Source organism: Miscanthus floridulus, chromosome 11 (assembly GCF_019320115.1).
Source record: "Miscanthus floridulus cultivar M001 chromosome 11, ASM1932011v1, whole genome shotgun sequence".
Classification (NCBI taxonomy): Eukaryota; Viridiplantae; Streptophyta; class Magnoliopsida; order Poales; family Poaceae; genus Miscanthus; species Miscanthus floridulus.
Window position 1 is genome coordinate 96,662,604 of NC_089590.1, and position 17,708 is coordinate 96,680,311.

The window sequence follows — 17,708 nt, forward strand, 5'->3', positions numbered from 1 at the left end:
AACTCCCACTATCGGCGCGATGCGTTCGGATTAAACCGTTCAGGTACCGCCGGTCGGGCGGCGGGCACGGCTGCCAGGCGGGCTTGCTGCTCGGGCAGGCGGGACTAGGCGCGGTATTTATTCGGCTCTGCCGCGCCACGGATCAGGGTGTGGCACTGCCGCGCCAAGGTCGGTGACGCGACAAGAGCTACCACGTCAACGGTCACCGAAACCGGTCGTCGCCACGTTAGACCTCTGCCGCGCCACTATGCATGGCGCGGCACTGGCATTTGGCCGCGCTAGGGCAATAGGCGCGGCCAAAAGTGTTAGTTTTTTTTTAAAACTTACAGTGTTAGATTTAAAATTAGTTATGTTAAAATTAAAAAAAAAATTCTCTCCGCACAGGGGCAACAGACGTTCTTGGACTCCTGAGATGGGGCCTTGACAGCAGCAGCATATACAAAACACGTTTATCAATGTAGGAGTACGTAGCATCCTGCAAACACATGTTTAAAAAGAGATTTGTATAATATATATAGTGATAACCTGTTATGGTCGGTAGGACCTATGAGAGGAGGAGTCGTAATACTGGCTAAGTCCAGGGAGTCTGTTAGATATTTGCAGTAGTTTAAGGAGAAGAATTAGGAGAGATTGGTTATGGATTGTAATCTGGCCTATAAGGCCCTAAACGGTTAGATGAAAGGGGGTTAGCCTGGGATTGAGATTCATTCTCCCCTGGGCCCTCAGGCGTACTGTTCATCGTCACCTCTGTGTCACCCTCGCCTCCAAACCCTCGGCTGCAGCACGGCGCCGTTCCGCCGCCGCCCTACCCAGCCATGGCTCGCCTTCTCCCCTCCATACTTCCTCCGCAGCAAGGCGCGCCGTAACAACCTGGTATCAGAGATCATGTCTTTCTCCTCACAGCCACCCTCTCTGCCCACCACCACTGCAGCCGCCGCCATCGCATCTACTACAGCACCACCGCCCACCACCACCGCCGACATAGCCAACACCACACAGCCGCTCACCGCCACCATCACATCACAGCCGATCATCCCCACCCCCCCGCTGGCTTACTCCCAGCCGCCGCCACCGCAAACGCCGCAGGAGGCCTTCAATCAACTTACGGCCGCCATCTATGGGATGCAGCATCAACTAGGGGCCCTGGCCCTGCGCGTGACTGCGCTGGAGGATCGCAGTCCCGTCCCCTCGCCGCCCTTGCCTCTGTACGGCATGCCTGGATACGGTGGCCTCCCGGCTCCGCCGGCAACAGCGCCGGTCATCTCCGAGCTCGGCACCACTTCGCCATATCACATCCCGTTCCAGCCGCAGCGCTCGCAACCCCAATTGCCGCCACCGTGCCCACCCCCATCCACAGGCGTGCCCATCACCCAGATCAGCTTCCCGCCCTCCCCATCACCTGTTCCATCCCTCTCGTCCATCATCAATGGATCCAGGGCTTCCCCGTCCACCACCGTCCCCATCCAATTAGCCCCGCACCTTTTCCACACGCCGGCTGGCCATGACACCGCATTCACTCCCCGGTTTCCCAAGCTGTCCCTACCCATCTATGAAGGCACCGAGGATCCTCTCGGCTGGCTGACGACATGCGAACAATTCTTCCATGGATATCAAACTCGATCGTCAGATCGTGTCTGGTTTGCGTCTTACCACCTCAAGGGGACGGCCAGGCAGTGGTACCTGGACCTGGAACGGGATTCGGGACGCCCGGAGTGGGAGCAGTTCAAACAACTCTGTCAGCAGCGGTTCGGCCCTCCCTTCAGCACCAATCACCTGTCCGAGCTGGCGCGCCTCCCCTTCACCTCCACGGTGGAGGCCTACGCGGAGCTGTTCCAGGCCCGGGCAGCGCACGCGGGTGTTCTCACACCGCTGCAGAAAGCGCAGCTGTTCACCGGTGGCCTCCCAGAGCACATCCGCGCTGATGTCGAACTCCAAGAGCCCCTAGACCTACAGCGCGCTGTGCGTCTCGCACGCGCATATGAGCGGCGCAACTCGTCAGCCCTGCTGGCTCTTCCGGCGCCCCCCCCACGCGCGCCGCGCCGGTTTGCGGGCAATCAGAACGCGTCGGCTCCACCTCCGCAATCAGCTTCAACGTCATCGTCTTCGCCTCCCCAGCCGACGCGCACTTTCAAACGCTTGTCCCCGGAGGCCATGGCGGAGCGGCGCAAGCAAGGGCTCTGCTATAACTGTGATGAGCCGTATGTTCGCGGCCATAAGTGCGCCCGCCTATTCTACCTTGAAGTTGCCGATTTCATTGAGGAGGAGCCGGCTGAAGATGACCCTGCTGCTCTGGCCATCCAGGGCCAGGGGCACCCTCCGTTTGATCCGGATGCCCCGTTGATCTCCTTGTCCGCGATCACCGGCATACGCACGGCGGACATGATGCAGCTGCGTGTCCAGGTTGGCGACCATGAGCTCACAACATTACTCGACTCCGGCTCCACGCACAACTTCGTCAGCATGAACGCCGCGCGCCGCGTCGGGCTCCACTTCCACGACAGCAGCGGCGCCCACGTAGTGGATGCCAATGGCGACCGCGTGGCTTGCCGTGGCCTGGCGCGCGACGTCGCCATCAAGATCGGCGAGGAGCTCTTCTCCGTGGATTGCTTTGCCATTCCGCTGGACTGCTATGACATGGTCCTCGGGATCACGTGGCTTCGCACCCTGGGACCCATACTCTGGGACTTCGATGACCTTTGCATGGCGTTCACTCACCATGGGCGCCGCGTCCTGTGGAAAGGCATTGGATCGACGCGCTCTGACATTCCTCCGACAGGCCGTCTGCACGCCGGTCAGCTCTTCCCGGCCAAGGGGACGGAACCCATGCTGCTGGAGCGTCTGCTCGATGCTTATGCCGATGTGTTCGCAGCCCCGATCGGTCTCCCTCCTGCGCGACCTTGTGACCATCGCATCCATCTCAAGCTGGCTGTTGATCCTGTTGCTGTTCGGCCTTACCGTTACCCACAGCTTCAGAAAGATGAGTTGGAGAAGCAATGTGATGAGATGCTTCGGCAGGGGACCATCAGGGCCAGCACCTCCCCATTCTCAGCACCAGTCCTGCTTGTCAAGAAGCATGACGGCTCCTGGAGGCTCTGTGTCGATTACCGCGCCCTGAACGCAGTGACGATTAAGGATAAGTTCCCTATACCTGTGGTGGAGGAGCTGCTGGACGAGCTGCATGGGTCCAAATTCTTCTCCAAGCTCGACCTACGCTCCGGTTATCACCAGGTGCGGGTGCACCCCGCTGATGTTGCAAAGACGGCATTCCGCACGCACCAGGGCCATTTCGAGTTCCTAGTCATGCCCTTTGGGTTGTCCAATGCGCCATCAACATTCCAAGCCCTCATGAATTTCGTTCTCAAACCGTTCCTCCGTCGCTGTGTCCTGGTGTTCTTTGATGATATCCTGATTTACAGCGCCACATGGACGGAGCACCTACAGCATCTGCGCGCCGTCCTCGACATCCTTCATGAGCACCAGCTACATCTGAAGCGTTCCAAATGCTCCTTCGCTGCTGCATCAGTACATTACCTGGGGCATGTCATATCACCGGATGGCGTGGCCATGGACGCTTCCAAGGTTGCAGCAGTCCAGTCATGGCCGCAGCCACGGTCAGCCCGTGGCCTGCGTGGGTTTCTCAGTCTAGCAGGCTACTACCGGCGTTTCGTCAAAGACTACGGCATCCTCGCTGCGCCACTCACCAGCCTGCTGCGCAAGGAAGGCTTCAGCTGGTCCACAAACGCTGAAAAGGCCTTCTCGGCGCTCAAGGAGGCCCTGTCCTCCGCGCCGGTGCTTCACTTGCCAGATTTCAGCAGCGAGTTCACGGTCGATTGTGATGCGTCGGGCTCCGGATTCGGTGCAGTTCTTCACCAAGGCGCCGGCCCCATTGCGTTCTTCAGCCGCCCCTTCGCAGCTCGCCATCTCAAAGTGGCTGCATATGAACGCGAGCTGATCGGACTCGTCCAGGCGGTGCGGCATTGGCGCCCGTACCTATGGGGCCGTGCTTTCGTCGTCCGCACAGATCATTATGCCCTGAAGTTCATGCTCGACCAGCGGCTGTCCACGATCCCGCAACATCAATGGATAAGTAAACTCTTCGGATATGACTTCCGCGTCGAGTACCGCCCGGGACGGTTCAACGTGGTCGCCGACGCCCTGTCACGACGCGATGGTGATGCTCCGCTGCTGGCGGCGCTTCCGGCTCCAGCTCCAGCCCTCGCCATGGTGTCGGTGCCCACCTTCCACCTCTTCGAAGTTCTTCGACAAGAGCTGGAGTCATCGCAGGAGCTCTGTGACCGCCGGGACGCGGTCGCGGCTGGCGCACAGGGCGCTGATTGGTGCGTGAAGGACGGCCTCCTCATCCACAAGGGCCGTGTCTTCGTTCCCTCGGCCTCGGCGGTCCTAGAGGACGTGCTGCAGTAGGCACATACAGGCGCCCATGAGGGCATCCAGAAGATGCTGCAGCGACTCCGTACTGAGTTCTTCATCGAGCACGACCGCCGTGTCGTTCGGAATTTCGTCTCCACCTGTGTCGTCTGCCAGCGCAATAAAATAGAGACCTTGCACCCGGCGGGCCTCCTACAGCCGCTGCCGGTGCCGTCTCGAGTTTGGGCGGACATAGCCATGGATTTCATCGAGGCTCTTCCCAAGGTACACGGCAAAAGTGTTATTCTAACCGTGGTTGACAGGTTCTCCAAGTACGCCCATTTCATCCCTCTGGGGCACCCGTACACCGCGACATCCGTCGCCCGCGCTTTCTTCCATGATATCGTCCGCCTGCACGGGTTCCCGGATTCCATCGTGAGCGATCGCGATCCCGTGTTCACCGGCCAAGTTTGGCGGGATCTGTTTCGCCAGGCGGGCGTCCAGCTGCGCATGAGTACTGCCTTCCACCCCTAGACGGATGGGCAGTCCGAGGCGGTGAACAAGACCATCGCCATGTATCTGAGGTGTCTTACTGGAGATCGGCCTAGGGATTGGCTGGACTGGCTACCGTGGGCGGAGTTTTGCTACAACACCGCCTACCACTCAGCTCTTCGCACATCGCCGTTCGTCGTAGTGTATGGCCGCGCTCCTCCAGAGCTGCTGCCGTATGCTCCTGGTCGCGCCCAAACTGATGTCGTGGACTCTATCTTCTCCGACCGCGATGAGTTTCTTGCCGAGGTTCGTGCTCGCCTTCTACAGGCCCAGGAGCATGCTCGCACGTACTACGACGCCAATCATCGCCGGCTGGAGTTCCAGGTGGGGGACTGGGTGTGGCTTCGCCTTCTTAACCGCCCTACTCAGTCCCTCGCGCCGGGCCGGCGTGGAAAGCTTGCTCCCAAGTACGCTGGCCCCTACCAAGTGCTGGAGCGCGTGGGGGAAGTGGCATACCGGCTCCAACTCCCGCAAGGCGCGCGCATTCATGATGTCTTCCATGTTGGCGTGCTCAAGCCTTTCCGAGGGCCTCCTCCGTCGACGGTGCCATCGCTGCCTCCTCTTCGGCACGGTCGCCCTCTGCTTCGGCCTGATCGTGTGCTCCGTTCCTGTCTTCGTCGCGGCACCTGGCACGTGTTGGTCCAGTGGGCTGATATGCCAGCTTCAGAAGCAACGTGGGAACCAGTTGATGATTTCCGCGTAGCCCATCCGTCATTTCAGCTCGAGGACGAGCTCTTTTCGAAGGAGGGGAGAGATGTTATGGTCGGTAGGACCTATGAGAGGAGGAGTCGTAATACTGGCTAAGTCCAGGGAGTCTGTTAGATATTTGCAGTAGTTTAAGGAGAAGAATTAGGAGAGATTGGTTATGGATTGTAATCTGGCCTATAAGGCCCTAAACGGTTAGATGAAAGGGGGTTAGCCTGGGATTGAGATTCATTCTCCCCTGGGCCCTCAGGCGTACTGTTCATCGTCACCTCTGTGTCACCCTCGACTCCAAACCCTCGGCTGCAGCACGGCGCCGTTCCGCCGCCGCCCTGCCCAGCCACGGCTCGCCTTCTCCCCTCCATACTTCCTCCGCAGCAAGGCGCGCCGTAACATAACCTCTTTTTAAATACAAATCTACACGTACCATCGATCTCAGCACCTACACACAATTTCAAATTTAACTAAATCTATATAAAAGGTACAAACATTTATGATACAAAATAGATATTATTAAATTAATCACATCTTCATAAGTAAATCTATCAAGGTGCCATGAGCCCTTATCAAAATTCCATTCGGAGTTTCAGACAGAAATACTCTGACAGTCGACATCATGGTTCAGTACCACCGGACTGCAGCCACCTAATCTTTTCAGTACTACTAGTTGAGACAAACTCCGAATGATGTCGCACTTGAGTAGGAATCAAGCAATTCTATATAGCACTAGCATAGTTCGCAAAGCTGGAATAGGAGCTCCAGACATCTTTCAGGGATGAACTTCATTCTCGTTTCTAAATCTGAGGCTGGTCACTTTCACAACTATCCAGGCATATGGCCTATCAAGTAATAAGCTGTCAACCAGCCTAAAATATGCAATCCTCCAAGGCCTCACAAAATACAGTGCACTCCAGAGCATCAGAAGCCCGAAGGCAAATCCAACTTCGAACATGATGTATGTGATCTGCTTTGCAGTGTCCATGTCATGGTGTTCATCTTCATCCTCTGATTGCACAGCCTGATGACAGGACTTCCAAAGAGAGCAAAGCGTAGAATTGCCCGCAAAATCCTCATCTGAAAAGGTGGAGAACTGACCCCCGTTGGGATGTCTCCAGACAAATTGTTGTACGATGGAAATTCAGCTCTGATAGTGATGATGGAATGCTCCCATTGAGATTATTGTGGGCTAAATTCAGAACTTCCAAGCTAGACATGCCTGACAACTCATAAGGAATTGGCCCTGAGAAGTTGTTCCGGCTCAAGTCCAGCACATGAAGCTTCACTAGATGACCAAAACCTGACAAAATTGGCCCAGCAAGCAGGTTGCTCGAGAGTATAAGTGACGGCGGGAAGCTGCTGATTTGGTTGTACTGCAAACCTGCACCAGTTGAATTCTTCTTGATGAACAATGGGAGGTCCTCTGCTGGCGACTTCTCACTAAAGCCATTAGTTGAAATCAAACTCCTCATCTGAGTGAAGCTCATAGGAAGCTCCCCACAGAAAGAATTGTTTGGCAGGTCGATGTAGAAGAGATTGTTCAATTTCCCTAGCCATGGTGGGATATTCCCATTTAACTTGTTCCAAGAAATGTCCAGCAAATTGAGATTTTCCAAGCACTGCAGCCAAGGCGGAATTGTGCCTGTGAGTAAGCAGTTTGCAAGGACAAACACCTGCATGCTCTTGAACCTATTAATGCCATTCACTGGCATTGTCTCACCACCACGGAAATACCTGGTGAGCACCAAAGTTGTCAAGTTGGGCAGGTGTTGCAAGTTTTGCAATGCCGACGACAGGTTTCTGAAGCCATTTCCTCCGAGTGCTAGGTACGACAGGGTGTTAGTTGATCTCCACCAATAGGCCCAACGACCTATTGGGCCCTATCTCTGCTCCCTGATCGGGGGAGCCCAACCCTAACTCGGTTGGAGGGCCCCTGTCGCACGGCACACATAAAAGGAATGTGGGGTTGAGGGCTCGGACTACGAGGTTGACCGGAGCCGCCACACCCACCGAAAGAGAAACCCTAATCCGATCCTAAAGCGTGCTGCCAGCGACGGGATGGCCCACCGACTCCGCCGTCTCCCCTGCAGGTCACCGCCGGCGCTACTGGACTTCTCGCCGGCGCTGGACGTCTTCTACACCATGGCACCGGCTGCGGTGTATCTACCAAAAGGGCGAGGAGCCTACCCTGATGCTACGGGTTACACAGAGGTACGAATCTACGTTTTAACAATGGCATCAGAGCCAGGTTACTAAGTGTGTAACCCTAACCCTAATTGGGTAAAAGTAAAAGAAAGAGAGACCGGCTCATGGTGTACCGGTTATCACCGCCACCGCGCATGGGGGAAAGGAGCCGCACCGTTCGACGGCGCACGGCAAAAGTAAAGGACCGAACAGATCAAGTTCGGATCTAAGGAATGAAGAAGGATGGGTTCAGTTTTGGCCGAACTCTAAGACCTAACCCTAGAAAGAATCCCATCACTAATCGGTTCAATCCGAGAAGAAAGAAAAGGAACCCTAACCCTAGATCCATACGGATCAGAGAAGAAATAGGGCCCTAGGCTCACAGAGCCGAAACCCTAACCCTAGAACGGGGATAATCTGTTCGGGTAAACAAGGGAAAAAGAAAAGAAATAAAAGAGAACAAAACCTAACCCTAGATCCATTCGGATGTCAAAGAAAAGAAAGGAAAAACAGAAAAGAAAGGGGAAAAGAACAGGGTCGGCATACGAACCCTAAACCTAACCCTAGACGGATCCTCATCCCTAACCGGTTGAATCCGAGAAGAAACAAAAGAAATCAACGAAAAGAAGAGAAAGGAATCAAAGAAACCCTAACCCTAACCCCATTCCCCACATCAGTTCGGATGAGAGAAGAACCAAATCGAAAAGAAATTGGGGAATAAGAAAGGGAAGGGAGAAGAAACCCACCCGAACCGGCCCTTGGCCGGCGCGGGAGAAGAAAGGCCAAACCGGGGCTGCGGCTCGCCGGGCTCGGCAAACGGGGGCACCGCGGCCAGGCCACTCGACGGTGGCGTGCTCACCCGTCGGGGAGCACGCGCGCCGGCGAGGGGGCCGGCGACGGCGCCGTGGCTCGCTGCTCACTCCCGCTCGATGTCCTCTCGGTGGCTGCGGCTGCGCTGAGGAAGAGAGAAGAGAGAGCGGCGAGCGAAGAGAGAGAAGGGCAAGGGGCGAATGAAGCTAGGGTTTTTCCCGGGCGCGCGGCGTCGGGGTTTTTTAACTGCGCGAAATCGACGCGCAGCCGTCGATCCCCATCGGACGGCTCAGATCGAGCGGGCTGGCTTTCAGCCCAGGCGGCAGCGCGCGCCAGGCTGAATTCTCGGCCCAGGCCCAGGTTGCGGCCTGGGCGCGGGGGAGAGCGTGGGAAGCGCCCACGCGGGCGTGGGCCGTGGGCCGCCTTGCCATTTTGGGTCGACACAGGAAAAGCAAGGGCCCAGTTTCGGTTTTTTTTTCTTTTTCCTGGAAAATTGAAAATACAAATTGGCTCAAAAGAAAAATAGAAAAAGGTATTTTACCTGTGGGTAAAATTCAAGAAATTGAGCATATGTTTTCCGCTGCGAAAGAAAAGTTCATCCTCCAGTGATTTTGAACCGACATGATATTTAACTGGAGAAAAGAAAAGATTTTCCAGAAAATGTTTATTCCCTGGAAATTGATTAATGGATTAAAGAAAATAGAAAAAGAAATTTTCCCTGTGGGTAAAATTAAAGGAAAAGAGAGTTTTCCCACAGCTAAAGAAAAGTATATTCTCCAGTTATATTGAACCAACATGCTATTTACTTGGAGAAAAAGAAAAGGTTTTCCGCTGCTAAAGAAACTGTTGATTCTCCAGTTATTTTGAACCAATGTGGTATTTAATTGGAGAAAAAGAGTTTTGATATAATTACGATGTTGTTATTTTCTGACCAACGTTGTTAATAACAGTATCGTAATGATAATGATTTATGCATTAATTTTGCTTCTGCCCAACGGTGATGTAGAATTAGTGTATAAGAAAAGTTGATAATTTTAATAATTTATGCATTGATTCTACTTCTGCCCAACGGTGATGTAGAATTAATGTGTAAGAACAATTGTGAAAGTTAATGATTTATGCATTAATTCTATTTTTGCCCAACGGTGATGTAGAATTAGTGTATAAGAATAGTTGTATGTTTTGATTTTGATCAACGTTGGAATCAAGGCATGCAAATGGTGTTATTTCTATGTTAAGAAAAGTTTTAACCTGGTTTTTCATCTTGTTTGAGGTGGACTGGGTAGTCACCTCACCGTGTTCCACTGGGTTTATGGCACCGGTGAGGGAGACAAAAGTGAATGATGCCATTTGGGCAACTAAAGAGAGGGATTTTGAACCCCAAAAGATATCCTATGACTCCTTGGGCATAGGAAATGAATCACTACCAACAAGAAAAAGTTTGGCTGTGATAAAGAACATGATTGAACCTGCAATTGTAGGCTAAATCCCAGAGTGTGACACGGTCACTGAGTACCTCGATAGAATAAAGAGTCAGTTCACTGGCTCTTCAAAGACATATGCTACTCAGCTGAAGTGGTGGCATAAGAGAGCTCATGATGCGTTGTCGAAATTATGGCACTATCGTTCAGGCCATATTTCGAGGGGGAGAATAGAAAGACAAGTTAAGAATGATGTTCTTCCTCCATTAGAGCTCTCAGATTAAGAACAATGCAGAGAATGCATAAAAGAAAAGTATGTAAAGAAAGATGCTAAATGAAGCGTAGGAATTTTATAGATTATTCACACAGACATCTGTGGTCAGTTTCCTGTAAAGAGTGTGGATAGTTATGATCCATTCACAGATGATTACTCCCATCATGACTATATTTATCCAATCAAAGAAAGAAAAGATGTATTGGATAAATTTAAGATATTAAATATTAAAGACAGTCAGGTCTGACCGTGGAGGAGTACTACGGTCAGCATACCCTAAAAGAATGGCATAGTAGCCCAGTATTCTACACCGGGCGAACCTCAGCAGAATAGAGTAGCTAAAAGAATCAATCGTACCTTGATGGATATGGTGGGCAGTATGATAAGTTACTCCACCTTACAATTGAGCCTGTGAATGGAGGCGTTGAAAACGGCCATTCATATTCTCAATAAAGTACCAGAAAAGTCGGTGCCCAAAACGCCGTATGAGTTGTGGACAGAAAATGTACCCTCACTAAACCACTTGCGTGTGTGTGGGGGAGCCCTGCTGAGGCTAAAGTATTTAACCCAAACATTGGGAAGTTATATCCTAAAACAGTAAGTTGTCATTTATTTGGCTACACAGAAAAGTCATAAGGTTTTCGTTTCTACTGTCCAGAGAGATATACAAAGTTTGTGGAAACGAGACATGCTGTCTTCCTAGAGGACGAATTGATGAAGGGGAGCATGGTAGCTCGAGAAATTGACCTTGAAGTGAAGCGGGTGTAAGCGCCCACTCCAATGATTCATGAGCCAATTTTCTCACTACCTGTTGTAGCTGCACTGACAGTGCTAGATACTATGGTGCCAGCACCTGTTGTTATTTCACCTATAGCAACAATGAATGAACATGAGGAACATGTTCTTCAGGATTCTATAGAACCTATTGCCACACATGAGGGAGAGCAACAACAGCCTCAAACAGAAGATGTGCCAAAAGTGGAGGCCCCTAGAAGGTCTCAAAGAGTTAGAAAATCAGCTATTTCTGCTGATTATGAAGTGTATAACACTAAGTAATTTCAAATGGAGGATGATCCCACCTCATTTGAAGAAGTCATGAGAAGTGATCATTCATCAAAGTGGCTTGAGGCCATGGAAGATGAAATGAAATCGATGAATGTCAATAAAGTTTGGGTTTTGGAAATAATTCATAAAAGAGTCAAAACAGTAGGCTATAAATGGGTCTACAGAACAAAACTTGGCTCTCAAAGGAATATAGAGAAATATAAAGCGCGACTTATGGCAAAAGGCTATATGCAAAGAGAAGGGATTGATTACAATGAGACTTTTTCTCCAGTCTCATGTAAAGTTTTCTTCAGAATCATAATGGCATTAGTGGTACATTACGATTGAAAATTACATCAGATGGATGTAAAGACGGCATTTCTCAACGGAGACTTGGAGGAAAATGTTTACATGGCATAACCGAAAGGTTTTGTCATGGAAGGAAAAGAACAAATGGGATGCCGCCTAAAGAAATCCATTTATAGATTAAAACAAGCTTCAAGACAGTAGTACTTGAAGTTTGATCAGACAATAAAGAATTTTGGGTTTTAAAAGAGAATGTAGAGGACAATTGTGTCTATGCAAAGTTTAAGAATGGGAAGTTTATCTTCCTTGTCCTGTATGTAGATGATATCTTACTTGCTAGTAGTGATGTCAGTCTACTACTAGAGACAAAGAAATTTAATATAAAAGATCTTGGCGAAGCCTCGTTCGTTCTAGGGATCGAGATTCACCAAGATAAAAGAAAATGGTATAAGGACTGTCACAAAAGGCATACATGGAAAAGATCTTAAAGAAATTCAGTATGCACAAATGTAGTTTCTCACCTGCTCCTATAGTCAAGGGCGACAGATATGGGGATTTTCAATGCCCCAGGAACCAATATGAGCTCAATCGACAAAGTGAAAGTGGTTCCATATGCTTCAGCTGTCGGAAGCTTGCAACATGCTCAAGTATGTACGCGCCCTGACTTTGCATTTGTTACCGGGTTTTACTTGGCAGATTCCAGAAGAATTCTGGAATGGAACACTAAAATTGATAAAGAAAGTCTTGCGTTTTTTGCAAGGAACGAAAGGCCTCATGATGACATTTAGAAGATCTGATTCACTCCACATGGTGGGATATTCAGATTCTGATTATGCGAGAGTGAATGCATATCCAGACGTGGATTTTCTATCATCTCGCAAAGGAGAGCTATTTCATGGAAAAGCTCAAAACAAACTGTCACTACATCGTCCACAATGTATGACGGTTTGTAGCGTGCTATGAGGCAACGGGCAGGTGAACTAACTAACGAAGTTCATACCCGGTTTGAAGGTGGTTGACGACATCTATAGACCACTAAAGTAATACTGCGATTATAATCTGGCAGTACAGGATGCTCACAACATAAGTCAAGTGGTGCTGCCAAACACATTGACATAGAGTATTATGTTGTGAAAGATTAAGTCCGGGATCAAGTCATAAGTCTTGAGCATATAAGAACAGAAAGGATGCTCGCGGATCCACTTACAAAAGGCTTACCACCCAACATGTTCAGAGGACATGGTGTTCAGAGAACATGTAGCTAGCTTGGGTTTAAGGGAAAGCCTAAAATATTCCTGGACAAAAGAAGGCCCAAAGATAAGTATCTATTTCAGAACAGAGTAGTGAGTTGTAGCTGTTAAGTCTATCGGCAATGGATCGTGACGATGAGACATGCTCTATGAGCTAATCTGTAATGGAATGAACAAAAGCAAATGATATGAAAGTGAAAGATGGAATGAGATCAAGGGGGAGAATGTTAGTTGATCTCCACCAATAGGCCCAACGGCCTATTGGGCCCTATCTCTGCTCCCTGATCGGGGGAGCCCAACCCTAACTCGGTTGGAGGGCCCCTGTCGCACGGCACACATAAAAGGAATGTGGGGTTGAGGGCTCGGACTACGAGGTTGACCGGAGCCGCCACACCCACCGAAAGAGAAACCCTAATCCGATCCTAAAGCGTGCTGCCAGCGACGGGATGGCCCACCGACTCCGCCGTCTCCCCTGCAGGTCACCGCCGGCGCTACTGGACTTCTCGCTGGCGCTGGACGTCTTCTACACCGCGACACCGGCTGCGGTGTATCTACCAAAAGGGCGAGGAGCCTACCCTGATGCTACGGGTTACACAGAGGTACGAATCTATGTTTTAACACAGGGATCTCAAATCCTTAAAAGTCTCTGGTATCTCCTCCACAAGGTCATTCCTTGCAAGGTTCAGAGCCCTCAACTCGGTGCACAATGTGATGCCAGGAGGTATGTCACCAGTCAGATTATTGCCACTGTGAGAAGGGAAATACCGGTATGAATGGATGGATTGTATTGCAATGGGACCTTGGCCGGTACATATAGAGTGCCGAAGCACTTGCATGCCTACATGCTAGGGGATCACTAACTCAGTCATAGGATTACAGGTAGGAGCCAATGGCTGAGAACTAGCCTATCTATGGTGAGTACCAAATATAGTCTAACATCCCCCCGCAGTCACAGCGGGAGCGCCGCAGACGATGAGACTGGAGAAGAAGTCAACAAACATCCCCCCATAGTCACAACTTGGTGCAGTGCAGACGCTGGGACTGGAGAGAAAACCGGTAAGGACTCATGCAGATGATAACCCTTTTTGCCGATGTCGAGGTAGACCGAGCGCGAGGGGCGAATAGCCGTAGTCGAAGATGCCGTGCGTAGGATAGCCGTGGTCGACGTAGTAGTCGAGGATGCCGAAGTTGAGGTAGCCGCATAAGCCGCGGGCGCACGAGGGGGTGCCAAGATGGTGGCGCAAAAGAGAAGGCGCCGTAGACGAAGACGTGACACGTCGAGGCAATTGTCGTGGGAGAAGGTCGATGCCGATGATGTAGTCAAGGCCGCCATGGCGAGGCGTGCCCCGGGTTTGCCAGGCCCAATGAACGCATCGAGGACGAAGGCACGCACCGGTGTTGCCAATACCGGACGTGCAAGGGAGAGTGCACAACCAGACACGCCATTGTCTGAGGGACTAGCAGAGGAGGCCTCCATGACAGTCGTAGGTACAGAAGAACGACGGGGTAGAGGGTGTCGATGCAGCCTGCTTGCCAGAGTAGACGAAGTAGACGGGGGAGAGACGGCGACGCTGGCGATGTGGTGTGCTTGACGAAGCGAGGAGGAAGAGGAGTGGATGATTCAGCACAGAGCCAAATGATCCGTATGTAGCGGCGGCAGTGCTCGAAGAAGACGGCGTAGAACTCAAACAGCTTGACGAAGACCATGCGCACAGGGCGCAGTGACACGTAGTCGACGACGAAGTCATGGACGTGGTCGGCGACGAGGAAGATGCAACGGCGGTGAAGACTACGGGTGGCGGTGCTGCAGCCTGACAAGGCGAAGCAGCGGCAGCCCATGTGCTCGGAGAAGAGGCGCGCGGTACGAGGACGGACGTCACGGTAGCCGGGTGGATCACGCACATCGGCTGATCAGACCGGGTATGCGCGAGGCGAGACGGCGGTGGGCGAAGTCGGCGGAGGCGTCCCGATCGGTGGAGGCGACAACGAGCCGGCGAAGGACGATGTGCGGACGAAGCGGCGAGGAGGGCGGTGCAGACGGGCGTCCCCTAGAGCGCCGTCCATGTCGCCATGCCACACAGTTGAAGACAAGGAAGGAGCCGGTCGAAGATGAGGAAGGAGCCGGTGAAGTCGACGCCGACATCGAGGTAGAGGCGCAAGGTCGACGGGTGGTGGGCGACGCAAACCCGATCTCTGATCGGGAAAAATAGAAAAGATACTGCAGTAACATCTCGTGTAGGATACCTGGGTGCGCATAGCGAGGATCCCCTCATCATCCTCTTAGCCGAAGCACTTGCATGCCTACATGCTAGGGGATCACTAACTCAGTCATAGGATTACAGGTAGGAGCCAATGGCTGAGAACTAGCCTATCTATGGTGAGTACCAAATATAGTCTAACAGCCACCAATATCAAAAGTGATCAGCCTTGGCAGGAATTCGAAGTTAATAGTGATCGTACCAGCAAGTTGTTCCTTAGGTTGATTACTCTCAGTATTGGACATCTCGATAGGGAAGGAGGCAATTCATCATTGAACCTATTGAAGGCCAAGTTTATGGATTCCAGCATCCTCATACCTCCAAACACATCGGGAATGGAACCAGAGAACCTGTTAGTGGACAAGTCAAGCAGCACAAGCTGAGAGAGTTTACCAAGGGCATAGCCAAGGTTGCCGGTGAATTGTTTTTCATGTAAGCTAAGCCTCCTCAACTTGGACAACGTGTACAGGTCATTGGGCAGATTCCTGGATAAGTTGTTTCTGTCGAGGGAGACCTCCACGAGAGCCTTGCATCGGCTCAGGCCGCAGAGAACCTCACCGGAGAATCCATTCCCTGAGAACCGCAGAACCTCCACCGGCGCAAGACAAAGAGCAGATGAGTTGATGCTGCCAGAGAAGGTGTTGCTAGAAATATCAAGAACCGTTAGGTTCGCGGTGGTGGGGAACACAGGGTGCGGTCCGTCAAAGCTGTTGAAGGAGATATTGACCACCTCGATAGCAGGAAAGCCATCTTCGCTAGCTGGAAACCCGCCAGAGAACAAGTTCATGCTGAGGTCAAGCACACGCAACTCCGTGAGTTGGCCGAGCTCCATGGGCACCTGGCCGCGAAGAGAATTCCGGGACAGGTTTACCCCCACAAGGCTGTTGAGGGAGGCGATCGAGGAGGAGATGCAGCCATTTAGGCTCTTGTTGGAGAGATCCAACCTGACCACCCTCCCAAGATTGCATGAGACGCCGGTCCAGGAACAGCAGAAGGTGTTGTTGGGACCCCATCCGACAAGCCCGTCGCTGTTCTTGTTCAAGCCCTTGGAAAAAGCCAGAAGCGTCTCCAGGTCGGCGGGGTCACAAGTCTGGTTCAGGGGCTGGTCACTGGCGCCATGAACGTGGAGAAGAACAGAGGCGACCAAGACATGAACGAAACAGTAGTTGCCTCCCATCTCCGGTGAGAGGTGGCTGCAGAATCAACTTAGTGCTATATCAAAGTGTTAATGTGTTATGTTGAATTGCTCATGTTGCGATGAGGAGTTGGGATCAGAAAGCAGCACTTTGGAATGAAGGAGCTATCAACCATAGTCCATGGTTGACCAGTGAGGCAGTGAGCAGGAAGGAACCAGAAAAGTTAAGCAAGTAGACACTGAAGTGACTGAACACTAAAGCTGATGGAAGGCCTGTATAAAGCAAACAGAATTGGCCAATTCAACGAATTGAAATAAGGAATTTCAAGTCTTAAAGATGGATGGGCGAAAGGGACTGAACCTTGAAGCGAAGTGAGTTGTTAAAGATCTCAAGGTGCTGAAGCTGATCAAGTATTTGTGACCGGAGGGAGTACAAATTTTGTACTGCAAACTAAACCACAACCAGAAGGATCAGGTCCTACCATCCTTCTTCCAATTCTTGCATGATCCCTCAAGAAGCCTGACAAATAATAGCATGAAGATTGAAGGCAGAAGCCTATGCCCAGGAACACCAACTTCATGACGCATGAAGGAATAACTAAGTGCAGTGTAATTGTTGGTCTCACATGTGTAATTCCTCAAATAGTTCCCAGTGGCGCAGGAGAAAGAAGCAACAGTAACCAACTATATAAACCCTTTCCATCTTGGCTGATATCCATGTCCACAAAACCTGATAAATGGAAAACAAACTGAGAATTTTAGAAGCAATGTGAAGAAGGCGACATTAATGGAAAAAATGGGGAAAGCAGAAACTAACTCCTTTTGGAACTAAGATCATCACTTCAAACTGGATAATTCAGGGAAATTAGATCTTCTATTGGTGCATTTGCAACTTTTGAATAAAACAAGTCAGAAAAAAATCATATATGTATCGAAAATGGGAAGGCTGATATGAGTGAAGGTCCCCAAAATAAACCTAACTTAAATCGGTGTCTCCTCAAACTAGTAATAATTTATTAGAAAAAATAAGATCCCTTGGTCTAAAATGAATAGAAGCAATTATAATTAATATGGTAAGATGATTACTTGGTCCGAAATGAGCAGGAGAAAATTGTAGTATCAAAAGAGCAGTTAGATGGATCAACACAGGGTTACTCCAGATTATAGGAGTTTATATTACATTAAATCCTCATGGTGACAAGGCTGTCTCCGCATGATTTAATAAACAAAAAGTATAAATATTACATGAACAAAGAACGGTTCAAATTTCAGATACCTTACATGACGGGAAAATAGTAAGGTTTAGCATAGGACACAAGCTGCTTTGGAGCCTTATGTAGCCAGAAGATTCTTATTTAAGACCGAACCTTTGCAAAATAAATTCGGATGCCTTCCCTTGTAATTTTCCCC

The 17,708-nt window shown here is 50.8% G+C and overlaps 1 protein-coding gene and 1 pseudogene across 1 annotated transcript; one reads left to right on the forward strand and one right to left on the reverse strand.

The window, feature by feature from the left end:
• Positions 1 to 885: 885 nt before the first annotated feature.
• On the forward strand, positions 886 to 4,422 carry LOC136492507 (uncharacterized). Its single transcript, XM_066488501.1, has one exon. The coding sequence runs from the start codon at positions 886 to 888 to the stop codon at positions 4,420 to 4,422; it is 3,537 nt and encodes a 1,178-aa protein (XP_066344598.1).
• A 1,966-nt stretch (positions 4,423 to 6,388) lies between these two features.
• On the reverse strand, positions 6,389 to 16,711 carry LOC136492508 (phytosulfokine receptor 1-like; annotated as a pseudogene).
• Between the last annotated feature and the right edge of the window lie 997 nt (positions 16,712 to 17,708).